The following is a 23,174-nucleotide window of genomic DNA, read 5'->3' as shown; positions in this document are numbered from 1 at the left end:
CCCCATTAAAAAAAAGAAGTCTCAGCTCCTTTTGCTTCAGTCACATGTTTTGCTTTACAGACTAAAGTTCCCCATGCTGCAAATTAGGAAACAAGGAGACTTGTAAGTAATAAATGGTTTAATAATGGAAAAAAGCCTAGCACACTATACAAGCTACAGTTACCAAAAAGAACAAAATACAACACAGATCTACAAATTTTTTTTTACATTCTGAAAATTGCATCATCATAACTTAGGCACCGTAAAAATGATAGAAAACAACTTATTATAAAAAGGATTTGGAGCCCAAAATAAATCTATGCATGCATTCTTTTGTTCGTTTGTATTTTTTTTTTTTTACAAAAACCAGATGAAATATCGAACAAATCGGACCTGGCGTTTGTTGGTTTCATTTTTCAGAAATGTGAAGGACTTTTTAAAACCGCATTTGACAAAAGCAGACAGTCAGCCTGCTTTTGTCTGTGGCTCAGCAAACTGTGGGGTGGAAACATCAGGTTAAGTATCGGGACCTGCAGACGAAGGGGTGGCGGAGTCAGAGTCTGCTGCTCCTCCACATCTGGAAACTAAGGCTGAGGAAAGGTCGTAGGCAGCATGTTCACTGTGTCCGTTTCAGCTCGTGGCACAAGGCGAGGCGGTGATAAGCTACTGCTGCAGAGGAGCTGCAGAGAGGAGTTACAATCACATGTCTGGTTTGGGATTCTTGTAGATATGCATGTAAAAAAAACCAAACACAAAAAAAAAAAAAACCAATAAGCCAGCTCATAGTTAAACTACAGCTGCCTCATCTGGATTCATTTAATTGTGTAAAAAGTGTGAGACTGACTACATTTACACCTGGTATTACACTGTAACGATACACTGTATTATTTCACTTCCAATATTAATAATCAGGCCATTTTCAGATAGACTGAAGTTTTATGAGATGAGCGCCTGCACACAGTGACTCAAAATGCTGTTATCTGATTATTAGGGTGGCTTAGAGTTAGTGTGCAGGCGTAACTTCTTCCGCAGAATCTAAATATACCCTCAATAATGCAGAAACTCTGTTGGTATCTGTTAAGGAAATTCTTGAAACATGGTTGCACAAACAGTTAACTTGAATTTAGCACAGTATGCTTTTTTCCAATCAGTCACAGAAAATCTGCAGAATTTATCGCTTAAAATGCAAAGATTTTACCAGCATTTCAACACATCGGACGTACAGATTGCATTTGCATTAAACAGTGAGGCTGGTAATACTCTTGTTTTTCATATTGTCAAACATTGTGACATTAGAAATGTTTTACTCTGTAAAGAGTGGCATCCGCCTGTTATTGGCTCCAGTTTTTCCATTGCTGTGCAATTTATTCTTCCACTCACGCCATCCTGCTGCCAAAAATACTCAATTGTATCTAAAAGTCACCAGCTATAAATAGCACTGAGTAAATCCACTTACTACTTAGGCATGAGTAACATTTCCCAAAACATAGTATCTATAAGTTAAAAAAAGAATAATAACAGCATAATGCATGTATGAGTTGTTCTTAGGAAGTAGCAGCAATGAATAGATTCCAAGTAATGACACTTGAGACGAGTGCACCGTTGGTCTTTTTGATTTTTTGACAGTATGAAAAATTCAGAACACCGTCAAGCTCACATTTTAAAATCCTCATGCAAGTAATGTTCAGAATCTCAGTTAATACCAGGTGAAAATGTCATTTTTATTCTGTAACACGGCCTGCTAAAACTGTGACATCAATAGTAAAAGTACCAGTGTTAAATAAACTAAAGCTGCATATTTAAACAATCATGAACGTACAGTTTGGAGTTGCAATGAGTTAGGAATGTACTTCCATTTTACTTAATAGTTACATAAAAATTAAAAAAAAAAAAAAAAAAAAAAAAGACATACTGGCCGTTCAAGGCCAGAGGAGAGAAACATGTTAACTCACTGCACAAAATGCTACATTCTGAAAGTTAAAAAGTCACTCCTCTAACATATATATGTAAAAAAACAACAACAGTCCTGCTTATGTTAAACACAACGACTGACAGGGGACCAGAGGGCAGTGGTACACCAGCGTTGCAGTCAGAGCTGAAATCCAGTTGGACTGATTTTAAGACACAAGTAAGAGGAAGTGACACGTGTGATGTAATCCCCTTCCTCTGGTGTTTACGTGTTGAGTCAGCACAGTAAACTAGTCCAGTGGTTACAGCAAAAGAAGAGGCAAAAGGAGGAAAAGTCCCCATTTAGAGGAACAAAGAATTTTACATCGTGCTGTAAAGACAACGTCAAGAAAAGAAAAGGTCAAGGCATCTGTTTACTTCCAGGGTTTGAACAATCGTTGAGCTGATCACAGTCTGACGCCAAGCATCTGTGTTGATCACAAAACAGGAAGGAGGAGGCCCGCAGAGATGTTCCTCTCTGAATGGTTTGTTTGTTGATGAGAGGGGAAATGATTGGGCGAGAATAGACCACATGGCCTCCACATGTCCCACCGCATCAGTGATCCAGGAGGAGTGAGCACGAGGGGAGAGGAAAGTGTGGGAAAAAGAAGACGTTTTACTGGACGCCTTTACACCGAGGTCTCAGATTGCAGCCTCATGACGAACTTGTGGCTCTTTGGGTCGATGAACTCCTCCCCGAGCCGTAGGAAGGGGAGCGGCGTCACCGTCACAACAAGTGAGAAGTCCAGGCGTCGCAGGGAGAAGACCAAACCCTGACGCAGGGCTGAGGTCACCGGCTCCTCGCTCACCAGAGTCCACTGGCGCCCCCTACCGTTCTGCTGCTGGTACTGCATGGTGGGGCCGGCGGTGAGGTAACGCTCCAGGAAAGCCTGAAAAGGAGGATGTTGGAGTTTAATCACCAAGGAAACACCAGTTAATGTCTTAGCGCTACAGTACCATGAAGCACTTAACTACATTTACATCACTAATGATGCGGCTTTGAAGATCAATTCATCAATCTACACTGTTCGCTAAAACAAGTAAAAGAAACACTAGCCTCTCCAAAAATCCAAACTCTAGTTTTGCAAAATTAGAACAATAATTCTGCCTTTCAGCAGTGGCAAAGATCCTATTAATGTGTTGTATTTATTTTATATTTAAAGTGGCTCTGTCGTACAGTGGTAACATATTTGGCTAACACTAGATCCTTGGTGTCTCCTCTCGAGACCGAAAGGAAGCACAAATCCCCCGGATGGGCCATGTTGGGATGGAAGGAGCATCCATACCAGATCAAATATGCACACTGATCCAGTGTGTTGACCTCTTCTGAATAAGATAGCAACTGATAGAAGCTGTTTTGTTTTTTAAATAAAAGAAAGTATCCCAAAAAGAGAGTATTCAGGAGTAAAGGTAGGTAGATCTGCACTCAATGAGGGACCGTTTGGGCTTAAATAGCAAAAAATAAATGAATAAAACCATCATTATGGTAATTAATATCATAGAAGGGTTCTGATAATCAATAGAAAGTATCTGTACACACAGGACAAGACTGAAAACAGTATCAAGTGGCTGCTATCATCAGGGACTCAGGCGCCTCTGCATTAGAGATGTATTCAATTCTCTAGTAGAAAATTCTGCTAAAAAAAAAAAAACAGCCATCAATACTCAAACATGTAAAAAAAACAAGAACAAAAAACAAAAACAAAAACAAAAAACCACCACAAAGACCAACAAGCAAATCTTTTAATATCAGTTAGGCTGTTTGGTGTATTGGAACTATTGTCGACTCACCTTGGGCGTCATGTTGTGCGTGATGCAGAACTGAAGGTGTGTGAGGATGCTCTCCATACTGTGGAAGGCCTGCTGCCGTGTGGTTCTCAGGTACTTCTGCATGGCCCGGGCCATCGGGGCAAAGATGGCTTGAGCCGCCTCTCGAGGATCCATTACCTCTCTGGGGTGCTTGGGAGATGAGGCCGCCTCTTCCTCTTGGAGGCGCTTGATGTGTGTGAAGGCCTCTTCCACCGCCACCACCAACCTATTAGAGTAACAGAAGACTGTGGTGACATACCCAACAGATCAAAGATGAAAACCCGAAAAGTTCTGCGGATGATAAATGGCCCTCATCCTCATCCGACGAGCAGCGTGGAGTGTATCTGACCTGGCCTTCCGTTTGCGGATCCTTCGGTCCATCTCGGCCTCCTCGTAGTAATACTCGTTGTGGGAGTTGTCTCTCCGCCTGGCAGCAGCTGCTATCATGGCCCGGGACTGGCCAGTGGAGTTATTGGTGGTGTTTTCTGTAAGACCGAAGGAGGAATTATTGGACTGCACATTAGAACTCAGACAGGTAGTTTAAGGAGTTCTTTATGTTTCCCGTTCTTGCTATAAAGCCACCTGCTTTTGACGTAGACCAACAAACGGCAACGAAAATTAAAGAAAAAACGATTTACTTCTGGATTAAAGACAGACGTCAGAGGCAGAAGGAAGCTATATTTACCATCCAGAGAGTAAACTTTGAAGCCTGTCATCTTCTTGGACAGGATGGACTTGGGCAGGTTGAGGAGAGCTGGGTTATAGACGGGGAAGTCGCTGTAATAACGGTCCAAAACCCAGACAGCTGCCCGCTGAATGCTAAAACACAGAGTATCCGTCGTCAGTGTCACAGTAAGTACAGGTCAAACAACAGCTGCTGACTGCACAACGGACAGGCTGCAGTTAATACAGACGTAAATGTAAACTATATCTCAGCACCTTCCTCACATTTCTGCCTTTGATGGTGATCTCGTTTAATGTCACACCTCAACTATTATTTTAAAATAAGATACACTGATGTTTGGACAGTAAAATACTTCAAAGTAAAACGCATCCCCTCACATCCCCCAAACTGGTTTTTGGTGTAGTCTAATATTTACCTGGGTTTTGTGACACTTCTGCTTTAAAGTTAATAGATTTATTGTTGTTGAAACTAAGAAATGTTTCGACAACAATAAATATATGCAATATGCTAAGAAATATATGCACATTTTTACCCAGTCCATTGGGATAATCAAAATAATTGAGCATATATTATATTTCCATCAAACAGTTCTTGACCACCAGATTCACCAAAACCATGGAGTGTCCCTGGCAGTGTCATGTTTTTTTTGTATTTCACTGAAATCTTACATAAGTTACTTAAAATAATGACCGTGTACGCGATGTAGGTGTGACTGCTGGGGATGGATTAAATACTTGAGTCATCAAAAAAGGAAAAAGGAAATCAGATTTAAGTTGTGATGCCTCTGCATGCTGCTCAAGTTTAAAACAAAATAATGGCCTGATGGAGATATGCATGCACACACACTTCCCCTTCAGTTTGTTTCCAAAAAACAATCTGTGTGATTGACTTTGACAACTTAAAAATACATTTTTCTGCTGTAGGATGTGGGTTCAGAGAACAGGCAGAGAAAAAAAGCTTGCTAAAGCTTCTCAAATACAAGCGTGAACACACCCAAGTATCAACTTACGACATCTTAAACCCACTTAAGACAACTTTGTATTGATTTGCAGTGACTCTTTCCTTTGTAAAGACAAAGGACCCAATGCATGCCAGCAAAAATCACCCCACAGAGTAACTGAGCCACTGGATCCCCTCATTTTGTGGGACTTCAGGCGACCCTGCATCCTAATGTAAGGACATAGCATTTAGCTTTTCTGCAACTTATACTTCATGCTGCTCAGCACAGACCTGTGGTCAAACAAGAGTTTGGGTCTCAGGAGGTTAATCTTCTGCCTGTCAACAGGTTTATCGTATTTTGTTACTAGAAGGCAACCCAGAAACAAACAACAATTCTGTAAAGATATTAACTAAATGCCATGACTGGTGTCACAAACCTGAGGTGGCCCACGTTGTAGAACTTGCTGGCACCATCTGTGCTCCGCACCACCTTAAGGCAGAAGGCTGGCTGAAGGTGTCGGACTTCCAGCAACACCAGAGCCAGGTACTGGATGAAGAGCAGAGCATCCACCAGCGAGGCAGCGTACTCCACAATCCCCCTATAGTCCCGTTCTCTGGGCTCCAACACACGCACACCGTAGAACAACCAGTACGACGCCACAAACAGGAACACCAGCACCATCAGGAGGCAGCGGAAGACAAAAAAGCGTGGGAGAGTGGCGCGGGGAGGGCGGAGGAACAGGGCCCAGGAGGAGATGAGCAGGACCAAGAGCTTGAAGGCCAGGGAGACGTAGAGGCCCTCACAGGGCGTGCCGCAAGGCTCGAGGGCGTCACGCCACAAGACCTGCGGCAGGATGAGGAAGGCTAATGGCGTGACCAGGGCGAAGAAGCTCAGGCAGCCTCCCAATGCTGGACCCACAAAACGCTTGCACTCCAGTGGAGTTGACTCCTCCAAATCTTTGGTGACGCGGGTCAGGTCCTCGTTTGAGATGCTGTGCTCTGAGGTGCCAGTGACCACAGTGGTGGTCTCTCCCCAGTTGTCATCCTGCACAACAAAGAAAACAATTAGTCATCATACGGAACTCAGACTCATTTTAATCTCTATGCTGAGTAATATATTAAGTTCACCCCCAGCTTTGACTTAAGTTGCACCTCTTCAAGAGGCTAAGGATGCTGGGATTGTATGTGTGAACAGGAGTTGCTCAGTCATACCTAAGAAAATGAGGGTGTGAAACAAAATCTGAAGCTACTTATATGAACACAAGATGTTTACATGAAAGGGCTGGTTGGAAGGCAATTATAATCTGAGTAAATACAAATGAACAGTTCTTGCTTTTTTAAAAATCTTTTTTGAGTAGCTGACAAGCCCTAAACTTAAAATTAGAAGTTAAGGGCTTAAGCCCTCAACAGCTTTGTCCCAAGAGCGATTGCAGGTTGGTTAAGCTTTAATGCAAGTGCCCCTTTACTATTTTAAGAAGGACTCTTCACTTCATCTGAGAACAAATACGTCCCCTCAGGCTCCTTAATGAAAGCACGTCTCTGCACTTTAAATAGTGAAGTCAGATTATTTTAAAGTCAGCACCTGCTGTCTCCCCGCTAACTGACGGGGCAGAAAAGGACTGAAACGATATAATTAACACCTCTAAGAAAACACACTTGAGCTGTTGAAAGAATCTGAGAAACCACTTTGAATGGATAACAAGGGAAAGAAAGAAAACTGATGGGGAATTCAGCAACAGATTTTTGACCTGACTAAAGAGTAGAGAAGTCAAAGTTTTGGTTTAAAGGCCTATTTGTAGTTCAGCTGAGTGTTTGACTTTAATTAAACATACAGCTCCAGGGTAATCTGAGCCTATTAACTTTGTTAATGTTAGTGACATGCAGCTAAAGGACCGAAAGTCACAAACATTTTTTGAACAAATTGTAGTTTTAAGAAACATCGGTGAGATAAGATATGCACAATGTTAACCATTAATTGCAGTAATGCCCAGTGATTAAATGAGGTCAAAGATGACGATGTATGAACAGAAAAAAGTAGAAAACACTGTAACTGACCCTGTCATCTCCGCGGGTCGACTCTGCATCGAGAAGCGGCTCTCCAGGTGTTTGGATGGTGACCGATTTGTCTCCACGACTGCTGCTGTCTCGGCTCTTAGAGCGGTGACGGTCCCGCCGATCCCTGAAGACAAAGAAATTATATATCACATCATAAAGGGCTACATTAGTCACAGACGCGTCGAATGATGTGACAATGTTACACCGTGACACAATCTGCTATTAGTTATCCATTTTTTATTTATTGTCTTAGCAGATCATCTGTCAAAGTTGCTGTGGTGAATCTTTGTGACAGAAGACACAGTTGTGTTCAGTGCACATATACTCATCCTGGGCATGAATGTCATGGTAATTTAGGGCTTTTAAAGATTTTTTTAACTGTTACTTTTCCAGGCTGGAATAATTACACAACATACATCTTTAGTAGCTTTAAAAAAAAATTATTTTAGATTTGTGCGCTAATCCACACAGACTTAAATATACACATACACCTCACTAATATTTGGTTGAATGTCCCTTAGCAAGCTCCACCTCAACCAGACACTTTTGATAGCCATTAACCAGAATTAAGTTTCTGCCATAACTCTGGTTTGTTATTTGACCACTCATCTTGACAAAACTGATAAAGTTCACTTAAATTGGTTGTTTTTTTGTTTGTGTTTTCCTTTCTTTCTTTTTTTTTTTTGCATGGACCCAGTTTTTAAGCATAATCCACAAATTTTCAATAGGGATTAAAGTCTTTGGCCAATCTGTTCCAGAATCTTAATATTAGCCTCCATTATTCCCTCCAAAACCGGGTTTTGATACGTTTGTCCTGTTAGAACATCCAGATGTGTCCAAGTTTCAACCCTCTAGCTCAGGGGTCCCCAATCCCAGTCCACGAGGGCCGGTGTCCCTGCAGGTTTTAGATCTCACCCTGGATCAACACACCTGAATCACATGATTAGTTCATTACCAGGCCTCTGGAGAACTTCAAGACATGTTGAGGAGGTAATTTATCAATTTAAATCAGCTGTGATGGATCAAGGACACATCTAAAACCTGCAGGGACACCGGCCCTCGTGGACTGGGATTGGGGACCCCTGCTCTAGCTGTTGATTTGATGTGAAGTTGAAGATGTCATAAGTAGTCTTCCTTGTTCATAATTCCACTTTGTATCATATATCAGCACCACTGACAGCAAAACAGCCACAGAGCATGATGCTACCACCACCATGCGTGACATTTGGTGTTCTTAGGTTTGAAAGCCTCACCTTTAATCCTCCAAACCTTTTGTCATTGAGGCCAAATAGAAATATTTTAGTCTTTATCTTGTCTAATCATGTCAATGGCCTTGTGGCCAGGTGCAAATTTCAGTCAAGCTTCACTGTGGACAGTGACGCTGGTGGACCAGCTGTTTCCAGTTCATGTCCGTGGTTCCTGGGTTGTTTCTGAACATCCTAACCAATTTCCTCTCATCTGAGGGGGACCGGTTTGGATCTTTTTGGATCAAAGTCGTGACACATGTGAATAAGTTCTACTTACGTACAATTGTTTGAACGGATGATCTTGGGATTTGGAATAGTTTAGAAATGGCTACAAGGGACCTTCCCAACTTATGCAAGTCTGGGTTTCCCCATTCTTTTGAGCAGTGGATGTCAAACAACTGCTTTTTATGCTGGCTAAAAGAAACCAGTTTCCCCACAATCATGATCAGCAATGAGAGGTTAATAGGCCTTGGTCTTGTCGAGTTAAAAGACATTGTATCTTCAGCACCACTTGTTAAAAGATTTAAGTCAGTGTATGTTTATATCTGAGCCTGTATTTATACTTTTGACCCTGTGAGAAATACAGACACTCCAAAATAAATTCAAACTTGTGCATCCAGACACTCATTAAAGACACATGCTGTAGTATGGTTCCACCCGGGAAAAAAAACAGTTCAAAGAAAAAGTTAAAAGCCCAAAATTACTGTGACCTTCATGCCCATGATGAGTGTATGAAACTTTTGACCACAACTGTAACTTTTTAAAATTCCTCGTAAACAAAGAAATGGGTCTTACATTCCTCGGTATAGTCACTAATTGAATTACATCCGTTTTAAATGTCTTTTTCCTCTCATTTAAAAACAGTCAGAATGATTAATTCGCTCATAGCTTTTTTTTTTTTACCCAATGAACAGTGGTGTTTTTCAAAAGCATAACAAAACAATACTGCCAGAAAGGAAAATTAAAGGCATGGCCATCGCTCACCACCTCCAATTTATCAACTGAGATTGGAGCTTAAACACTTTGAAGTTTAATCAAGCAAACAGACGTTCGCATAGATTCAGGGAAAATGCTTCCTTAAGGTTTCCCTGGATAACATGTATAAAAGCAGCCCAGGGGTCACTCAGCTTCTTTGAGTGGTTAATCAGCAAACTGCTTTCTTAGTTAACTGTAGTGACTTTGATGGATGTGTTTGGAATTAAATCTGTCTTCCTGGCTCTATATGAGGTTATGTATGAGTAAGTATACTTTATAATTCCTATTTTCAATATAGATGTGTGATGTGTGAGTGTTCAGTATTAAAATATGTGCCACTATGTCTCCTAGTGTGGATCTCAGCATGTGGTTTTCATCCACAGCATCTGTAAAGCTTTCGCGCTGCATACCAGACACCCTACTGTTACTGACGACTTCTTATAGGGAGAATTTGATTATGAAACCTCACATGTCACTACCTGTTACAAAGTGATAAAACATTTGATGATTAATTATCCTTTCAGATGGCTAGTGTTGGTCTGGAGTTTAGAAACCACATACACATGAGGTAAAAACCTGTATATAAACTCGAAACCTTTAAAAACTGTTATTTTCTAACTAATATAAGCTCCACAATCACTGATTTATCAGGCACCAGCTGCAGATTTGGATTCAGTGCTGAGTTTCAGTGACTGGGGAGTTTCCTTGCTGCAGTTGCATAAATATTTGATTAAAAAATACAAATACAGAAAAACAGTTGTTGTTGCTGTCATTCTAGTTATGTTGTTATCACAATATTTACTTAGAGATCCAATATTTAAACCAACCAATATTCGAATCAGTCCAAACAACAGACCAGAAACAAATACATGAAGTTATGAGCCTGAGTGTGCCTACTTCAATGGGTCTTACCCACCTGTGCTTTCGGGAGCTTCGGGAATGGGAAGACTTGTATGAGTAGCCCGAGTACTGCGACTCGTTGTCCATGTCTCGGGTCGGCGGTGAGCGGGCTTTACGAGCCCCGCCTCCTCCCGCCGTGCCGCGCTGCTCGCCGACGCCTCCCAGTTGGTTTTTGCGCTCGGAGATGGACTTGGTGGAGAGAGCCAGGGGCAGTTTGAGTAGGTCAACCTTACTCCTGAGGGAATCTATCTTGGAGGCCGATGAGGGGGGAGCAAGAGAAGGGAGGATGGGAGGGCAGGGGAGGCTAAAACGAGGAGATGATGAGGAAGGAATAGGGGTGGGAGAGGATGATGGGCAGGAGAGTTGCAACAGGGGAGAGCTGAGGTTGCTGAGATCTGAAAGAGAAGAACAAAAAGAGAGCGCTGGTTAAAACTCAGCATCGCATGTAGCCATTTCTCTGCCTGAGCTACTATTTGTGCTCCTAAGTTGCAGTTGACCTGAACTGACAACACACTAAAAATACACCGTAGGCTTCATATTATCTTTTCCCTTTTCCTGCCTGAGCTTCCTGCCTTGTGCTCCTAACAGCAATCACACCAGACCATCTAGATGGTACAAAACAGGGTCCCGGGCGTCACTTCTAAACTTGGGCAAAAGCTCCTTTTCATAATATGCATCACGGCCTTGGAACAATTTACAAGATAAAGATCATTTTGGAAACACTGGCTTCATATCAGGCATCGAAAAGCATAACACATTTCAAAATGCTGTCTGAGGAATGCGCCTGAAGCCTAACTTTAGAAAGAAGTAACAACGCAGGCGTCTGCGAACACATGGAAGGTTAAAGTCATAAGCCAGACGTCAACTCCTTTCCACTAGTCTGAGGGCGTCTGCATGCTTCATTTGCACGTCTTAATGTGGTCATTTTCCATTAAAATCACTACGGCAGTCATACAAGGTCTGACCTATAAACCATCATTAACTGACAGGCACAGACAGGAATATGGGCATCCTTCTTTGTGGGCTGCACAGGTAACTAAATGGCACAAAACAGAAAAAACATAAAAGTTTTTTTTTTTGTTTTTTTTTTTTTAAAGGGAGGTCACCAACTCTCTTAATCTCACACTTAAGAGGAAGCCTCAAAACTCCTCCCTTTTTAAAGTAAAGTGAAATGACCCTTTATAAGAGTCCATTTATGTGGTTGGTACCCACATCCACTATAAAACACATTAACCTTCTAAACTGAGGCTTCGGTTTCACTTCAAACGCTTTCATCGCTTCCAGGTCTCAGCTGAGGTTAATCATCACACGACTGTATCTCCTCTCTCCAAGCAGCGAGCATTAGCCGCCGTTAGCTGTGTCACAATGGCAGCCATATTGGATTACTGTGTTTTCACTAAACTTGTTTGCCCTCTCCCTCCCTCTCTCGCTGTCTCACATTCCGTCCCTCACGCCCCTCGTCCCCCGGGAAACGGGGCCTCTCCGCTGCCATGGTAATGAATGAGGGTGTTCAGCTGTAGGGGGATTGGAGGCTGACAGTTACTGTGGAAACCTGACCTCACACCGCCCTCTGACACGCTGTCTGTCCACGAGGGAGGAAAAAAAATCACCAAAATAAAAGTATCGGCGTGACGGATGTTTGGCTGTCACATGGTGGTTAATCGATAAAGGGAGGGCGTGGCTCACTGGCTTTGATTGGCCCTCTTTGGGAAATGGAGAGGGAGGCTAGCTGCTATCAATGCCGGACAGATTCCACTTAACGATGCTTTTATGCCCCATCAAGACCATTGAGTTTAAAATCCACTTCCCTTCATCCAAGTCCTGCATGAAACCAAATCTCTCGGTTAAAGTTCATCCACATTTTCCCCATCTCTCTTTGCATTATTATTATTATTAGTAGTATTATCATCACCATCATTTTTAATGGTCCATTATTTGCTTATACACAAATACTGGACCATGGTAAAGCATCAGTTCATCCACTGTCTGCAACAAGCCCCCCAACTTAAGTCATCTTTCTTCTCATTGGTTGTTCCTCACAAACAAAGGGTTTGAATAATAGGTTGGGTGGGGCATCAATGCTCCACTCTCTCTGACATCATAAAGACTGAAAGAGAGTCTTTTAGAGCCTTTGGAGCACCCAAGCCTTTATTTCAAGTGAAACTACATGTGTGTCTTTTGGCTTGGTTATAGAAAGCAAAAGATTAATGGTATGTGACAAATGCACGAGTGTCAGAGCGTGATATTAATGATAAAGAGATCCCATACGTTTAGTTTCATAGTGCACATGAAACAAGCCCAGACGCGTTACAGCAAGAGGCAGCCTCCAATAATAATTTAGTAAACAGGGAGTCCCTTCAACAACCTCAAACAAAAATTACAGTACTTTGCAAAATATGCGATTCCGGCTGTTCCGGCTAAAGGTGGAAACACCACACTTGTTTGAACACTCGTGCTAAAAAGACACCATGGAGCACAACCAAGCTATGACGCCATGCGAGGAGGAGATACTAGGAGCTGATGATGTGCTGGAAAAAGTAAACAACGGAGACTCCGCCGGGCACCGCCGGAGCACTGCTAGTTGTCTGTATGACAGGGAGAGCAAAACGGTGGATGGAAATTATGGGTGCAGTTACATGATGGAAAAGCAGGGCTTCAAGCAACTCCTGATAAAGCTATACCCAAGATCCCAGGTAGAAAATATTTTTCAGTGTTATGTGAAAATATTGTAAGTCTAAGTTAAGGTTAAGCTACTTTAATTATTAGTAATATTATTATTATTAAAATGTTAAGCATTTGTTTTATACTTTTACTTAAAACTTCCATGGAAAACGTTACTTAGGTTACTTTTAATGCTTACATTAAACTGTGCCACTATCAGTGCACTATAATGCTACTGCTAGCATCTTGTTTCTATAGAGTCACACTTCGAATTCGATAGTGTGTCATCAGGAGGACAGTTTCTTTGTGTTGTAGTAATAAATAAATAAATAGTGCTTCCTGCAGGCTGCAATCACTGATAAAACATTGTTCACTATATCTTTTTAATAGATATATTTCAAGGAAATTTGGGAAAACGATAATTGATGTTTTGACAATATCACCCACTCCTGGCAGCAAGTCTGTTCCATTTCCCTGCAAACAGGGCCTTTCTAATAATCTTGAAGATTATCAGTGGCTGAAACAAGAGCAGCCCACAGACTTTTAACGGCCCCTGGTTGTGCACAGCTATAACATGCAAACAACAGTCTACCAAGCTCTGCGTATGATCAGCGCACAACCAGGCCAGTCCCCTCACAGGGATTACTCACACATGCGCTGATCTCAGTTTCTGAAAGTTTCTTCCTGTTTAAAATAAACACCACTAACCACCAGCATAAATATGACAGCAAATAATGAAAAGTTTAATAGCTCAACTTTATGAGAAATCCCCCCTTATCCGGAATCACTAACTTTTAGCAGACCAGAGAAGATTTTGGACCCTTGCAGCCATGTGCAAAACCTCAACAGCATGCTTATTCCAAAACCACAAAACTCCAATGACTAACAGCTGCTTTCTGGTGCATCACGATCGGCTTTTATCTTCAGCTTTAGCAGAGGAATAAGCAGAATCGTGCTGTGCTTTTAGGCCAAATAAAGTGCTTAAAAGCTGTGTTTCATGCAACCTCTGCAACAGACAGAAGTCTGCATTCTGAATGTCACGCAAAGCAAGAGGATTCTTATTTTAGATCAAGTTAAGCTGCATGGCATCAAACCAAAGAAAAGCGCGTTAAACAAACTCCTCCACAAGTTCTTTTAAACATGGCATTCAGGGACAGATAGAGGAGCAGATATGGGTAGAGCTTCTCAGCAAAATAATACAAGGACAACAAGTGGAGAGGACTCAGAGATTCCCAGACAAGCCAAATACTCTACACAGGCAAGAGACACAAATCTAAACAGTGTTTTAATCTAATGGCTGTAGAAGCTTAGCCGGTATTTGCTCTCCCAGACAGAGAAATGCTGGCCAAAATAACAATCGGAAATCATCACTGCCCATAATGCTCGTCCCACCAACGCACATAAATAACAATTAAGCAATTATAATGATGCAGTCTGCCTTTCCAAGCAACGACACAGGAAAATGGAGGCGTAACGTCTTGTTTCAGCAGCATATTTACTCCTCTACATCTGAAACTCTAACAGCACAGAGACAGAAGAAAATGGGTCATTTTTTGAATGCATGAGTGATAAAAAGAAAACAAAAGCATTACTCAGATTAGTGCTCTTTATAATATGTGTCAAAATCAAAGCCCACAACCTAGCCGTCTGTCAATTTTAATCCAACTCACAAATTATTTTAGATTCTCAAGAAAGTTTGGCCTGTGGTCTGCACCGCCCTGTGCTCATGGCAAACTAACCCTCCGCTGCATCAGCAATCTGACAAGCCTGCAAACAATGAACGTGACAAGACTACACAGTCCATGTCTAACTGAGTGTTAACAGACGCCTATCATGAAACAATTTGTTTTCAAAGAACATAGTTCCCATTTGAACATATACAGCAGCAAAGATATGAAGTCATACATACTGCAAACAGGTATGCAGCTAAAGCAAAACATGTTTCTCCTTTCAGTCCTGATCTCAAAGTGTTGAAGCTGCAGAGTTTGCTGCAAGCTTCATTTTTGTTTCGTGCCAGGAGGCTGCTCTCTATGGTACAGGTAGACTAGGTGATCAAAGAGCTTTTGCCTTCTTCTTCTTCTTTTTTTCTTAAATTAGCTTCCTGCACAAATATTGAGCTGTCGTGTTCGGGCCTGTGACACAGGCAATGCCAGAGCTGAGGACGCACTCTGTGCAAGACTGAAACAAAAGACTGGTTTTATGCTTTGACATTAGGACTTAACAAGATTTTATTAAATGCCCCAACTTCAAGCTTGTGGAACAGGTTGTTATAAGTCGGCTGAAGGAAAGCCTTCTTTGTAGAGTTAGTTTGCTTAACTACATTTTATAAAGACTAATGATCTTATTTTGTTCTGGTGATTTAATTAAAGCACGTCTATAAACCGTATCCTGTATGTCTGGCCCTTGGTATAATTCCCATTTTGCAGCACAGCCCTTAGCAAACCCTCCTTGGACACTCTTGCCATACAAAAATATGCTGCTGACATAAATGGTGCTTTTGCTTGCATGTAAAGACAAATGTTGTGAAGACTGTCACGGTTATATGTATCCAAAAGCCTTAGAGAGCAATTAAAAGGCCAAGCATGGGAGTCTAAATTCCCCCTAGAGACGTATGGAGATACAACACAAACACGTTGGACAAAGGCAACGAGAAAAGACATTCAAACATAATATTTATCACCTTAATATGTTGACATTTCCTCCCATTGTGGGCGGAGTGGTGACAGTTTCATGAAAGGGAAAAAAAAAGATTTATCATCAGCGGAGCGTGAAAGCACTCAGGTAATATTGACATATTCTCAAAGAGGTAAGATAATTAAATGAAAGTATTACTGTCTAACACAGCGAACATTCATTGTGAACGTGAAGACTTGATTTCATGTTACAAGTCAATGAAAGATGGACTTAAGAGGTCATGAGAAATTTCGTGCCTGATGATGGCATCTGATGAAAGACAACAAAAAATTCAAAAGGCATTTAACCAACTAACGTCTCAGAAATTAGGATAGCTAATTTAGCTGGAGAAACCTACAGGCTACATCTAAAACATGAATCTTAGGATTTGATGTGAAAGTTTAATTTAGATTAAACAGAAGATAAATCATCCGCTACATGTTTTGAAAGTTTAACTAGTAATTATGGTTCTTGTGAAATCCTCTGAATCAACGACATGTAGAATACACAGACTAGCAGAGCTCACTGTTCACAAAAGCCCTCCGGCCAAATACACACATTTACTCACAAACTAGCAAACATAGCAGGGTAATGTTTGTAATTAAATTCCTGCATTTTCTGTTTCCTGCCAAGTGCCCTTCTATTCCAGTTAATCACATCATGGCACACTGACTTTTTACGCTTAACCACAACATTTATGACAACATGCACTGAAACCAAGACTGTGCAACAATGAGAAACATTAGCATTATAACACTTACTATGGCGTATCGATAAACATTTGGTATTCACCAAAGAATGAAAGAATGGACTCACAATCATAATCACTGCTGCAAATTACTGAACTGGGTATAGTCTATCTGACCTTTAAAAATCAGTATTTAAGTGGTAACGCTGTAAAGGAAACTTCAGAGTCACGACATCGCATCTCAAAATGTGAACTATACATTCAGAAGCTGCACATTGAGGCCGTGAGGGACTGAACTTAATATTTGGGGCAGTTTTAGAGTTTTGCTGAGTTTTACATGCACGGGCACATAAACACAGCGTTAATGTTTCTCAACTCTTCAACTTTGCACTTCCCAAACTAGTGAGCACTGACGGCACTGTTTGACTCCACCGTTTGCTCAGCTGTGATGCTACTTTGCTGCATATGCTGCAGCTTTCGCAGTTAGAGCTGCTCTGCAGGATAAGCTATGTGATGATGCGTTATCTAAATTACTTTCCAAACATGTCCTTCTGCTTTATGTTGTTTTAAAAAGTTTTGACAGTATCCAAGTAAACATAAGCAATAATGTTAAATTTGTGGCTGGACGATATCTGCCGACTGGTAAGGAGACGAGAGCTCTCTGTAGCATTTTACCTGTTCTAAATAACATAACATAAATTGACTTGTACAGTATAAATAACTGCTGGATGATGTAAAACATGGATAAATAGGTGGATCCATGGCAGCACTGCATTCTGGGTTTTTGAGGCTCCTGTCAATTTAAAAAAAAAAAAAGAGGCTTTTTTCCAGCTTCAGTGAATGATTTCTCTGTACGAAGGCTGGAGTCGAGTGTAAAATTAACTCTGTTTTTATGCTGAAACGCTGACATCATCTTTCAGCATTTGACCTTTGAGGTAGATAAAACAGCTTCTTGTAAACATTACATTCGGCCTGTTATATGTATAATGAGAGACATATGCTTGAAAAAAGTAATGCGCACGGGGCCGTCTCTGCAAGCAAGGCCTGCAAAAGGCCCGTGCTCTCTAAAGAAAGTATGAAAGGAAAGTTGCAAATATTACATCACTTTCAAGTGGCTTAAAGCACTAAGCTACCAGAAAATTTTGATATGAGTAAATCTAGATTGCACATGGTCTGCTGACCTTTACAGTCTGAAATAATCCTGTTGCCAACCTACCTGCCTCTCTGCTGGCCTGATAGTGAGAATATGACTGAACACTTGATCTACAAAGGTGTGGTCCGGTACGAAGATGGATAAGGTTTCCTATTCATCCCACCGTCCTCTATGACCTACTTCATGGACTTCAAGAGGATTCTCCCCTTCCAACTTTAATCAGCAGCATTAGTATAAAAAAAAAAGAAACCACACACCCAGAGTGTAAAAGTACATCTTAGCACAAATCTGTTCAGTAAAGCATTAACAACCTACCACTGGTTCTAGTTTTTGATTAGCACCTTACACAAAAGGTTCATTTCTTTTCATCCAGCTAAGCCATTGTTCCTCCTGACATTGTTAACCAAACACCGGTGTGACTTTTTCCAGATAGTCTTATGCAAAAAGAGTCAAATTTCTAAAAAATAAAAAAAGCTCTGATCGATTTCACCAGGGTTGTCCACTGCAAGCCAGTCCAGAAACCTGTGTGTGTGTGTGTGTGGTCTAAGATTAAACAGTTATGATGCTGGGCTTCAGGCCTACTAGAGCCACGGCTCAAAGGTTTTATGGCTCAGGCCAAAGGGAGTGTAAAGTCATTTAATATGCGCCATCAACTGAGAGCAAAGACAACAGCTTCCTCTGAAAACAGAAGACAAACAGCCTGAGCGAAGGAACCAAATCTCATATGCACACAACACAGCCTCCACACAGGGTCCCAATCCTCAACTTCCTAACAGCTAAAATCAACTTCATTATTTTTTATTGTGGAATTTAATGTACCAACTCCTTTTGTTTTCAATTTAAATCAATCTGGTTTATGACTCAGTGCATCCAAAATCAATTAATGTAGCCCAAAGCAACAACGCTCCTGAGTCAAATCCATAGTTTAAACATCTTTGGCTTGCAGTTTGGATTTCATATGCATTTCTTCATGCATCATTTAAAGTAACTATACAGCTTCAAACAGTGCAGAAGTTCATAGAAGACCGTTTTGGTTATGCTCATCCATAAAAATGATTCCAACAAGGAAATCAAACCATTAACAGTGTAATTGTTTTGCTGCAAGCATGCAGATCTAGTCACACGGTAATCAAAACAAGCACATGTATGATTTTACAGCTAACTTCCCCGCGGCAAAAAGAAATCAAGCTGCTGTTAAAACTTTTGGAGCCGAGCTGCTGGCACTGGGACGGCAGCTGTCAGGGTGGAAAAGCAAGCCGGGACACCTCTGAAGTGACCAGCTCTGCTCCATAGCCATTTTAGGCCAGATATAGTCCACCAACTGTGAAAATAAGCATGCACACGCCCAGAGTCCAACAGGGGAAGAGGCTCATCAGTGTAACAAGGGCCACACACACACAGACAGAACAGAGACCGCCACCCACATCAGTAAAACCAGTGAACAACAAGACAACTGCTTCTGTCCAGGTCTGCGCACACATGGCGAGCAAACGGGAGCAGGTGTTTTTGTGTGTGTGTGTGTGTGTGTGTGTGTGTGTGTGTGTGTGTGTGTGTGTGTGTGTGTGTGTGTGTGTGCGTGTGAGCAAATCTAATAGGGTGTGTTTGAATCAACAGGCCTGTCTTCTGGTTCTGCATAGATTTGTCTTCATATCCAAACAAAAGTACTGCAGAGACAGGAAGCGACTGAGATGATTCATGACTATGGCGAGTCTCACAACAGCAGCCAACTATGTGTTACTGATAAATCAGAGCATCATTATTCTCTTTGTTTGGGTTATAAAACGTCAGGAGTTGCTTGAAAAAGTCCAAAAATGCAGAGGCGTGTCATAATTCACTATCAGAGATTACAAAAACAGCAGAAGTTCAAATGTGGGGATCAGACTGGAATCAGAAACTCTATTGCATTTTTTAAGGCAGTCAAAAAGAGTCAAACTGTATGAGTCAAAAACAGATGCATTTATTTTGAATAGAAAACACTCGTATTCCCCTCAGGAAAGTTTCTGAGCACTGAAATCTTTTAATGATGGCAATATTAATGTAGATATTGCGGTAATTTCTTAATTACGATTTAATTTGTGAGTCACCCGACAAACATCAATTTGACTCCTTGTTTAAGTGCTTTAAACATCCAAAATTATGTTTTATCACAAGACGTTTGGAAGCTTTTTTGTACATTTTTTCAACCTGAAGCAAACACATTGACTTAAAAAGAAAACAAAATGTGATTCCATGTGATTAAACACAAATATGAAGACTAGAAATCTTCTACCATGTTTGCTTCCTGAAAATACATGCATAATTCTCTCTGCACTCACATTACTAGTTGTCATGCTTCTCTTATACATTAATTGAACCAAAGTAGAAGGCACACAGCAGGGGGTCAGAGGAGAAGCTGTATTGTCTGTGTTTGTGTGGACAGACCCTTTAAGCAGAAAGCGGGGCTGTCTGAAGAGCTGAAACGGTAAATTAGTCAATTTACAGATGAAAAGAAGGGCCAGTGGACAATTTGAATTGTTAAGTAATACCTCAGTTTATTTATAAAGAAATACAGTCTAAGATTTTCTGCTTTGGTGTCTCAAATAAGCGTTATTTATATCTGAGGTAATTTTTTGAGGAAAACAACATTTTCTCCATCAGCTTCTTGAATATTGAAGGTCTTGGTGTTTTTCTCTGTTTGATAATTGTACTGTTTGACAAACAGTAGTATTAAGTATAGTATTTGTAGTATTTAAAATACTGGAGCTTTTCTTTTAACTCTAACAATAAGGGGAGAAATCTAGTTGATTTTTGCCAGCATTCCTTAATACTTCAGATTTCCTAAATTAATGGGCACCAATACTTCCACAATGAACCAGCTGTGCTTCATATTTCTTAATCTCTGTGGTATCACTGTGTAAAATTCCTTCTTCAGTCCATTTCCACTAAGCCCCTGCTATGTTTACGACCCGTTTTATCACTAAAACATCCCCACTGGAAGCAGTTTACAGCCATTCTGTGGTATTTTTTTAAAGCCTGGTGATAGCATTGTGTAGTTTTATCTCGCAAAAGCAGGACTCAAATCTTAGAAATTAGAAGTTGAAGGGCGAACAGACGTTTCAAGCACTGGATCTGTGCGTAATCAGGGCCTGTTTCGGCTGCAGCAACGTTATCCTGTTTCACTTTGAATTACAGCCTGTGTTTAGACACATTTTAGCACCGTGCTGCAGGCTACGGCAGCGTGGCTCAAGAGTCGAGCTGCATTCATTAATATTTCAACAATATTCCACATGCACAAAGAGCCACCAAAGGCTAACTTACTGCGAAGAACCGGGCGAGTATAAAGAGTTGTGCGACCTACAAAATGAAAAAGGAGGGTGTTGGAGAAAGGCAGGACAATGGGAGACTCCCAGGCCCCACCGGTGGCGTCCTGATGCCAAATGATCCCAACGCCCGCTCCCTTTCTTTCCCCTTTCCTTTTCCAAACGGGACGCCCTCGCAGTAAAATGAATGGACGCACTCAAATTCCCACCAGCCCTTCGCCGAGGACAAAATTCAAACCCTCCGGCCTGCAGTCACACCGGACGCGCTCTTTGCTTCCAGGCGCATCACTCTCCGTCTCCTTTTTTTACGCTTCTGTTCACATTAATAAAGGCAACTCTTCCTCCCACGTTTAAAATCGATCCAGGTAGCTACGTGGCCTCCGTGGGGTCAACAATAGCGCCGATGAGGGTCCTAAACTTCCCTTCGGATTCAAAAAAAAAAAAAAGGGCGACCATCGCGTCCTCTCGACTATTGTTTGGGGAAACCGGAGATCTCCGGCGCCCCGAAGCTTCCCAGCTCCCCTCTCCGCGTTACAACAGCGCGCAAGCGTCCACAGCACCACTTCTAACATTTTAACACATTTCCACAAAGAAATACTACTTACTTATTCCGGATCGTCCATTCAGGTATTTTCTCACTTTCCACTCTCCTTCCACTCAGCCGTAGCACCGTGCGCCCCGCCTCCGCTTCACTCTGGCCCCTCCTCTGGTTTCCCCCCCTGGGGGACCAGGCCCGTGAGAGAGTGTAGTTCAGCCACGGCGCATCTATCACCGCGCTGATGTCTCTGAGAGTGTGCGCTCGATGAGAGGGACCGGGACAGAGTAATGTGGCTCTTAAAACAGAGAGGCGGTTTATGGAGCTGCTGACGGGAACATCTAAAAGCGCCATCATCATTAGATGCTTTCAGACCTCCTGACCTCCGTGCAGCTAAGAAGATGGTTACGAATCCAGACATGCAGCACGAATAGGTTTTAATATGTCGTATAGTTTAGAGGTAAGAAGAAAACATTTTTTGTATTATACAACGAATTTGTACAACATGAATAATGTATATTAATAAATGGTTGGACTCTAGGAAAGGCCTGGCACAGGTCCTTGCCAGCTGATCCGTGTTCCCTGAAGCCTCGTCAGAAATGGAAGGGTGGCTTCTTAAAAAAGGGAAACAGGGAGGAAATGTTGAGGTATGCCAAATGTCCTTCAGGAAGCCTGGAGGACTATTCATGATGACTACTTACAGAAATTAGAAGCGATTTTACCTAAGAGACTTGTTTCTGCAAATCGCTGCACGTATTTTCCATTTTCCCAGCAAAATCTAAAGAAATTAAGGGTGACTCAAACATTTTTCACAGTACTGTAGCTCAAAATGATCTCACTGTAGATTTTTGGCAGAGGATTCAGGTTTTTCTGTACTGCGTTTTACTAAAAATATTACAATATTTGTTTTACAACTACTTTCCAACAAAATGCAGACTAAGGTTTACCACTAACTACTTTACATTACTTAGGTCACATTGTGTTTCTCTACTTTCTTGCTTATTGTCCAAGGACTCTTAAAACAATTTATCAACTCAAAACCCGCCTTTCGAGTCTATAAAAGGCTTCGATTGCTGTCATTGTGAGCTTAAGGGGAAGATAATGGATGGATGATCATATTAAACATGACCAAAGTTTCAAATTATGTGTGCAGGTAGCCAAAGCTTCACACTGCTTTAAGCACTCAGTTTAAGAGTTTTTTCCACTCTTGGATCTGTGTGACATCATGACGAGGGGATATTCTTAACAGGGTAATCTCTCAACCACACAGGTCTGACTCGCACAATAGAAAAATGCCTGCAGGTCAGAAAAGTCAAGCCAATACATGTGCCTTAAACATGCATTCCTTTTGATGCCCAGCAGGGGGCGACTCCTCCGGTTGCAAATCCAGCTCTGTGAAGGTCAAAAAACAACTATTGGCTCCCTCACTCTGTGACTTCAGTAAACACTCTTCTGCTGCCTTGATGAGCACAATTGGTAGTTTAAGTTTATACGGAAAAGAATGTGAAGTCTGCTGGAGTCAGAAAAAAAGGATTATCCAGGATAAATGTCAATCAATTCTGCTTGATAGTCAAATTCACTCCTCACTCATCACATCCACTTCAAAAACAGCCAGAGGCTTCACAGGCA

At 41.5% G+C, this 23,174-nt stretch overlaps 1 protein-coding gene across 4 annotated transcripts; it reads right to left on the bottom strand.

Moving 5' to 3' along the window:
• Positions 1-103: 103 nt before the first annotated feature.
• Positions 104-21,833, bottom strand: LOC100695400 (vang-like protein 2). Of its 4 annotated transcripts, none has more exons than XM_005476719.4 (8): positions 21,616-21,833; positions 10,553-10,931; positions 7,415-7,538; positions 5,797-6,404; positions 4,421-4,554; positions 4,085-4,220; positions 3,718-3,961; positions 104-2,816 (listed from the first exon to the last, which is right to left on the bottom strand). In XM_005476719.4, exons 2-8 carry the CDS (start codon positions 10,621-10,623, stop codon positions 2,556-2,558), a joined length of 1,578 nt encoding a protein of 525 aa, XP_005476776.1. In that variant the 5' UTR covers positions 10,624-10,931; positions 21,616-21,833; the 3' UTR covers positions 104-2,555. The 4 variants fall into 4 exon arrangements, with proteins under 4 accessions (XP_005476776.1, XP_005476778.1, XP_019203550.1 ...); XM_005476721.4 differs by lacking the exon at positions 21,616-21,833 and adding an exon at positions 21,009-21,544; XM_019348005.2 differs by lacking the exon at positions 21,616-21,833 and adding an exon at positions 21,049-21,544.
• Positions 21,834-23,174: the final 1,341 nt, after the last annotated feature.

The sequence above is a fragment of the Oreochromis niloticus genome, linkage group LG18, assembly GCF_001858045.2.
Source record: "Oreochromis niloticus isolate F11D_XX linkage group LG18, O_niloticus_UMD_NMBU, whole genome shotgun sequence".
NCBI classification, from domain to species: Eukaryota; Metazoa; Chordata; class Actinopteri; order Cichliformes; family Cichlidae; genus Oreochromis; species Oreochromis niloticus.
This window is presented reverse-complemented; position numbering and strand designations above follow the sequence as displayed.